The sequence below is a fragment of the Hippoglossus hippoglossus genome, chromosome 11 (assembly GCF_009819705.1).
Source record: "Hippoglossus hippoglossus isolate fHipHip1 chromosome 11, fHipHip1.pri, whole genome shotgun sequence".
Lineage (NCBI taxonomy): Eukaryota > Metazoa > Chordata > Actinopteri > Pleuronectiformes > Pleuronectidae > Hippoglossus > Hippoglossus hippoglossus.
In genome coordinates, this window is record NC_047161.1 from 20102153 (window position 1) to 20110215 (window position 8063).

Sequence of the window (8063 nt, forward strand, 5' to 3'; positions counted from 1 at the left end):
CATGGGAATGTAACCCTCTGTATGCTGTATGCCTTGTGCTGATAATTTTGATGAGTCATAGTGAAATTGTCCAGATTAATTTATATCCTTATATTTGTATTGTAAAAAAAAGCTATACCTATTTATCAACACGTGAGGATGCATAATATTTAATGTTATATGTTGATATGAGGTAAGAGCCAATCACGGTTAGTTGATGAATTTATGGGAATAGTGTTGAAACTTCATTTCGGCTTCATGTAGTCTGGATTTAATAGTTTGTCATGAAATACAATTATTGTGGGGTCTTAATGAAATTTTGGGGATTTTGGCAAACAACAGTGAGACAAACCATTGCAGAGATTACAGCTAAAAAGTGCTGGTGAGTGTCAAAGTCAATTCTCACAAGTTATGTTTGTGAACCAACTCTAAAAACCTGAGTTAAGCAACATTGAAATGCCACTGGCTGCTGAAAAGGGCAGAGTCATGTTTTTTCAGGTGCTGGAATATATTATGGATTATTATGTTTCAATCTTTCTATACAAAACAGAACAAATTTCCAGATTAAGCAAAGTAAATGGGATTCTTAAAAGTTCCTTTTGAGCACATCTGCTCAAGGTCCACTTACTCCCTTTTTTTGAGACTGTGACAAGTAATCAAACTCAGTCTACTGATAATAATGATACAATGTTATATTCAGAAAAACTCGTAGGCAGACCTTGAGTTTAGATATTTTTATTCTGGTTAAAATGCTCATTTCAAGATCAAGAGTTAAATTAGGCTCAATTCGAATGGATTTCTTGATCACAGAGGTTCAACAAAATTGCGACAAAATGTTTTAACCACAATCTAACAATTATCTTTATCTAATTCTTTTGGCAACCGTGGGGGTAAACTGTAGAAAATTTGGCTTTTAAGCAACAGTGTCTTAAATCTCTAAGGATTAGCAGATAATATAAATAGATGCAGTGTTTTGTCCCTCATTAGCTTTCGTTTGAATATTCATATTGCAACAAGCTTATGTTCCGGGCGCTGAGAGGATAAAGTGGTGCACAGTGTAGGAGAAAGTCACCTCGTTTTCCTTAGAAAGCAGCCCCGACTCTTTTGCTGTGTCAGTTACACATACACCAACATGTGGAGAGGAAACCTGGAGCCTGGTGGACTCTGAGCTGATCAAGAGCACCGGTGAGATAAAGAAACAAAAACAGTCGCTGTGTCACCAGCCTGTTGTTGCTTTTATTCCAAGTGAACAAAGTGGATCAAAACACATAAATATCAAACCCCTGCCAAACAGAGTGGGGGAGTGAAATCTGGGAACAGTAAGATGTGTAAAACGCTTCCTTTGAAGCAATGTTTCACCTCTTTCACTTCTAGAATCACAATTCTTGTCAGTGTCCATTTGAGGTTCGGGACAAGGACCACTAAAGTGCATTCAGGCGCGGGCTCAGCGTGGTCAGATAGGTGAGACTGGCTCGGACACCAGCCTGTATCTGAGGACGGACACTCGACAGGGGACTATTCCTGCTGGGCCAGCTGAGCCTGTCGATTAACACGTTTACACATCCACAAGACACACGTACATGGAGCGATGTTGGTGATGAAGTCACAGCTTCTCCCAGCAGCCAATCATTCTCTCCTGTTACAGCCACGAGGAGACAACTGGTGGCTCGTACACTGTTTTTAAAATCATCTATTTTGTATTGACCTGTTATTCATTTATCTAATTAGCCAACTACAAAATCTTTCATCACAGTTTATAATTGTTTATTATTCGTTATTTACATGACTTAAAAACTGAAACATAGACTATAACAGAGGCAAGTGAGTGAAACTGAATCTATGATTGACAAATGCAGTTATATTAAATCAGACTGATGGTTATTGATAGCTAACTACAGAGGATTAATGCAGAATCACTGTAAACAGCAGTGTTAGGTTATACCAATGTTATGTGGTGAGCTCACTATTGTTAGCTACGGAATGTTGACTTGCAGGGAGGGCAAACTAATGTTAGCGCACTAGCTAATTTTACATAATATATTGCAAATGATGAAAATGGGTTTCAAATCCAGGCTGCTGAATGTTAAATTCATACTACTCAATCTTTCAGCAGATAGATTCAGATTTAAGTATCATTACGAGCATTTTAGTCTTTTATTTATGAAAAACAAATGTATGGATGCATATGTTTATACATATAACATTTGATCAAGTTATGTTATGTTGAAAATTAGCCAGCTGACACACTACCAATACTACATGTTTAGGGGCAATAATTAAGGTTTTCAAGTTTAATCCTGATAATATATCAGGTGATATATTAACAACTTCAAGCTTCTTTGGCATCTAACTGACTTTAAACTGTGTAACTTTCAATCATCAACCACAACTAAGGTCATGTACTGGTACAGAGCAACTAGCAGCCTTGTACTAATAAAAAACCGAGCAGTGTGTCTGCACTGCACTCTGATCTTTTGTTGCAACTGTCAGTGAAAATAAAATGGACTCTCCTTCCCCTCACTGCTGTTTACTTCATGTCGGAGTTGAGTGACGAGTTTAAAAACAAGTGTTTCTTCACTCTGAAGGACTGACACCAAAACCCTGACATTTAACACCGATGTGTTGTGAAGACTTTCTGCTGTGGCTGTGCTCAGATTAGTCAATTGTTGTGCATCACTGTATTTAGTACACCACCATCAATCTTCATGTAAACTTCTGGACTCACACTGTAACATGGATACAAAATACTGTCACTTTACTGCAGGGGTGTAATGAGCATTTACTCCCATGACTGTGACAAAAAGTCACTTGCTGTGTACTATGTGAGTATTTTGGGTAATGTTATTCTTAAGTATTGTACTTTGATACTTTAGGGACTTCACAGTGAATGCGGCTCAAATAATGACATTCAGACAAGTGAATACAACAACAAATCCACTGACTGTCATAGCTTCCTGTCAAGAGGAGACCATAGATCACTATGCTGCTTAGCAATGTAGCGCTGTGTGCGTGTGTACTACACAGTCAGGGAGGACTGCGCACACTTTCTTTTTGTTAATCTTACATGTATTTGTTGAGCTTATATTGTTAATATTGCTTTTGGTCATAGTGATGCTTTATTCTGCTGTTTCTACTTGGATTTATGGAAACCTGCCATATATTTTCATTTATTGATCTTCATTATTGTTTAATATTCTGAGTTTTGTCCTCTTTTTTCTGGATTATTCTAGTAAGGCCATAGGAAGGTGTAATCTGTGTCTTTAAAGAAGGAATGTATCACAAGGGCTCTGTATCGTTCTGATAAGGGAACAGTGTATATGCCTTTCTACCTTAAAGCTATAACGCTCTTTAAAGTCCCTCTGACCTACTCAATCTGAGTACACAAGTTAACAGTACTTTCACTTAAGTACAACTATCCAGTACTCTGTCCACCCCAGCTACACTGGCGTTTGCCACTTTGATGTTTATTTTATTTTTTTCAAATATGGCTCAATCTGTAATCTTAACTCAAGCTTTGACTAAATACAAATTCAAAGACTGGAGAAGCAGCATGTGTTTTAACAAATTACATAAAACAGAAAAGTCAGAGCTCATTGTCCCTCACTAAGACTTCAGTGTAAACTTCATAGTTTGCTTCTGTATAGCATAATACTGTACTGCCTTTACGGGAGAGTCCACGGGGCAAAAATCAATCCCACGGTCCTCCTCTGGAGCCAAACGATGGCTGACTCCAACAGTTCCACGGGAATGCTCAAACTCAGCTGGGCAGACTTGAGAGGGGAAGCCTAACTGGACAGGAATAGTTTTGTCTCTTTTCTTAGCAAACACAATAAACTTTTCTCATGTTGCCTCAGAATCCTGCTCACATGTTGTAGTTCCCACTCTCAGCACATCATCTCTTCTTCTTCTTCTGTTGCCGCAGCATCTTCCTCCTCTTCATGATCATGGCGTGCAGCTTCTGCAGACCTTCCTGCAGCCCCTCGCCAATGATAGCACAGGCGGGCTGTAGGTGCCAGGGTGTGGCCGTGCTGAGCTCGCCCAGAGCCAACATACTCTCCATCTCAGCCAGACTGAGCGAGTTCCTCAGATCCTGCTTGTTAGCCACCACCAGAACTGGCACGCCCTGGTTCTCTGCCAGCCGCGTGATCTTGTGCAGCTCCGTCTTGGCCTCCTCTATGCGCTCCGCATCCACAGAGTCCACCACGAACACGATGCCATCTGCACAGCGCGTGTAAGACCGCCACAGCGGCCGCAGCTTCTCCTGGCCTCCGACATCCCAGAAGTGGAAGGACGCCGTCCGTCGACTGCCTTTGATTGACACTTTGATCTTCTCTGTGTTAAAACCCTTGGTTGGGACAGTGTTCACGAACTCATTGAAGCGCAGACGATAAAGCACGGTGGTCTTGCCCGCACAGTCCAGTCCTAAAATGACAATGTGAAGAGCCTGGAAGGAAGGGAGGCATGGGAGGAGAGAGTGATGGTCCGATAATCCGTTCCCCATCTTGGCACACACAGCAGGAGAAGCCTCCACCAAAATATTCAGCACGCCGGCTTTTATTCCCCCGGGGGACTGCAGCTCTCAAGCCTGGCGGGGTCAACACAGTATGCATAATGAGTCAAAGCACACAAACACCCACCACCCCATTGCTTCACAAAAGACCAAGCACCCCACAAGTAACTAAACCCCCATCTCCCTTCACACTACACATCCTCACATTATTCTGGCAGAGAGATGAATAAGAAAATAAAAGATGAATGAGAAATAAAACAGCAAGGTGGATAACAGCTCATTTGCACATGTAGCGCCACAGCAGCCACCAGGGATTTCATAGGCTAATTTCTATTCAGCCTGTGAATCACTTAACAACAGGATGGAGGCTTTTGAATTTCAGTGAAATCTCAGATTGAGTTCATCATCCAGTCTTCAGGGACAGATCAGAGGAGGGCTGTTCTTACAACAGCAGCACAGCACTCTGACAGGGAGGAATACAGTGGCTTTAAAAAGGAAAAGAAGATGTTGCTCGGCAACACACACTGACTTGTCTCCTATATGCGGGGAGGATAAAGCGAATTTCAATTACAAATGTTATTTAAATTAATAAATCCTTGCCTATCTGCGGACACACACATTTGGTCAATCATAATTCAACAATAATAATGATAATCAACATTTAACTGCAATAAATTAACGACTTTCTCCGTTGGTGTGCTGCGTGTCTGTGGAGGGAGACCGAGGATTGCGTTAACAGGTGAATTGCCACAATAAGTGGAAACTGGACACTTAATAATAATAAAGACAAATCAATGTTTCTTGGTGTAGCCTAATAGATTTAATCCGAATTAAACGATGGAGCAAATGTGTCTACTCACAGAAAACACGACGGATGAAGCCGCCTAATTTAGGAGCCTGGCTCTGTGCTAAAACCAGAGCTCAGGCTCCATTCGAGGCTGTGATGCCAACAAGTGTTAAAAACCCACACCAGTCACATTGGCTTTACTGGGCCCAGTGTTGGTGACAGTTAGATTTCATGACACGAGGCGTGACAGTAACATGACAACACAGACAACAGGTTTGTTTCATTAAAGGAACATTTCATTCTAGCTGCTTAAATATAAATATATTAAATACATATTTTAACAGCAGACATGCTTTTCTACACTGAAGGCACATTTCAGAGTTATCATCACAGGAAACTTACCAGCACGATGTTGATGTTAATCCATGACACACAGACAGCGTGTCCAGGCTCTGCTGTGTCTCTGATCATGTCCTCACGTCAACTGAGGCTGCTCATCTGGAGACTCTCTCTCCTCCACAGCAGCGTCCAGCTGGCAGAGTGCAACCCACCACTTCCGTCACTGCTTTTCAAAATAAACTACGACTTATGCAATAGCTAAATAGGAGCCATTGAACTCCAAGTGCCGTGAACTGTCATATCATTATTGTATTTTATTCTATTGTTATTTTATTATTTTATACATTTCTATCGATCTTATTGGTATTATTTATTTTGTATCATTTTTTATCATTTTACTCATTCAACTTAATTCATTATTAATATTTATAAAAATGTGATCCTTTCTTTTACCTCTATTAATCTCTCTACCTCTTTGTTTGTAATGCCCCGGTACAGCATCTTGAATCTAGCACTGTGTATGAAATGTGGTTTATAAATAAAACTGCCTTGCCGTTACTCGTTTTATTTATTAATTTGGTCAAACTACTGTGAAAAGAGGGCGGAAAAAACTCACAGCTGACCAACTTGATTTGTCCATAAAATATAGCACTTATCCAATTCATTTTTTTATTATTTATTGAAATTTATTTTTAAATACAATTTAATGTCATGACATAGCACAACAACTCATTAAACTTTAAGTATTTATTGGTCTCATATTTATTGTTTGTGTTTTTATTGGTTGTGTGTCCTCTGTTGTATTTTTAACTAGTTGTTCCTGTAAATTTGCACTTGCACAATGACAATAAAGGCTCTCTATTCTACTCTATTCTATATACACTGTTTACTGACCTGTTGTTTCACATGGTCTTTTATGTATAGAGATATGTCTACCTTTGTAAGGATCAGACAAAAATAAGTTTTTTCCATCTGTTTTTTGGTTGTGGGGTTTCTAAAATAGTCCTCCCAGAGCAGATGGAAATTACACAATTCAAGCATATACACATTAATACACATTTATTCAACAATTATTGTTTGAATCTGGAAAAGACTCGAGCACATTTGCTCCACTATGTGGGGTGCATTCCATTTTTGATTCCATTGTTTCATTCAATATATAATCTAACTATGCCATAACTTCTTGTGGTAGACACCATGTGCTTTTCAGCCATATGCTTTTATTGTGACGGAATGATGATTATATTTCCGGTTGTATTCTTCCTGACAGTGGTTGACTTGATGCCGCTACATTTCGCGGTCTGATTGGTTTGTGGACAACGCCTGCCGCGGCCACGCGCACAATTCAAGCACACGCTCACGCACGTCACCTGTTTCTCTCACTCAAAAACACGGCAACCTCCTAAAAAGCACTGGAATAAACCAAGACCCTTTTTTTATCTTTTCTATTTTCAAACAGTTTATTTTAATAACACATTTATTTCAATCCAAAAATACTCTCACCAGCTGCACTTATAATGCTGCCACCAATTAACACATTTTATGTCATTAAACAGAAATGTAAAAATGATTTGTGGTTATGTACTGGAGCTTTATTAGTTTATACTGTAGTCAGGCTGTTTTAGTTAAAGAACTTCACCAGGTGTTGGATCAGACGTGAACTCACACTGGTCTTAATGTTGGACTTTTACAGACCAGTCACATACAGATGAGACACTCACCTGTTGAGAGAGACTGTTAAAGTGCCATCAACACAGGAAATAGGCTGTTACCCCTAAATCTGTCAGACAGTAATCCCAGACAAGTGAATGAAAGGTGACACGATACACAGTCTGCATACAGAGCCCACATAGTAGTAATGTGTTTTTCGATTTAACTTGATGAAATTAAAAGATCAAAGAATCATCAAAAATCCCATCGGTTCATCAAAGATTAAAACAAACGGTACTAGCTTTGATTTTGCTTGAAATAATGGAGGTTTCACAAAGACAGCACAGCTTTATTTTTACCAGAGAAATATTTTCATGTTGCACAGTGACCTCATGTGGCAATAAGAGGTCAAGACAATGAAAGTGTTTGTAATATGACTTTTTCTATCTATATCTATTTTTTCTATTTGGCCTTTATATTCCTTTCGGAACATAGGCCATTGATGAATTGTTTCCACCCTCGTCTGTCTTGAGCCATCCTCTCCAGCTGTTTCCACGTCAGCCCCTTCTTCTTGAATTCCTGCTCTGTGCTCCTTCTCCAGGTGTTTTTGGGTCGTCCTCTACCCCGTTTGCCTTGTGGGTTCCATGTCAGTGCCTGTTTTGTTATTGCTGTTGTGTTTCTTCGTAGTGTGTGTCCAATCCAGCTCCATTTTCTCCTTAACAGCTGTATATCTACTGTTTCTTGTTTTGTGCATTCCCACAGGTTGATGTTGCTAATTGTGTTTGGCCAGAAGACTCC

At 39.8% G+C, this 8063-nt stretch overlaps 1 protein-coding gene across 2 annotated transcripts; it reads right to left on the reverse strand.

Annotated features, from left to right (window-relative positions):
* Window positions 1-1193: 1193 nt before the first annotated feature.
* Window positions 1194-5811, reverse strand: arl4ab (ADP-ribosylation factor-like 4ab). 2 transcript variants are annotated; one of them, XM_034599750.1, is made up of 3 exons: window positions 5679-5798; window positions 4844-4952; window positions 1194-4564 (listed from the first exon to the last, which is right to left on the reverse strand). In XM_034599750.1, the coding sequence occupies exon 3, from the start codon at window positions 4478-4480 to the stop codon at window positions 3872-3874; it is 609 nt and encodes a 202-aa protein (XP_034455641.1). In that variant the 5' UTR covers window positions 4481-4564; window positions 4844-4952; window positions 5679-5798; the 3' UTR covers window positions 1194-3871. The 2 variants fall into 2 exon arrangements, with proteins under 2 accessions (XP_034455641.1, XP_034455640.1); XM_034599749.1 differs by lacking the exon at window positions 4844-4952 and having other exon boundaries at window positions 5679-5811.
* Between the last annotated feature and the right edge of the window lie 2252 nt (window positions 5812-8063).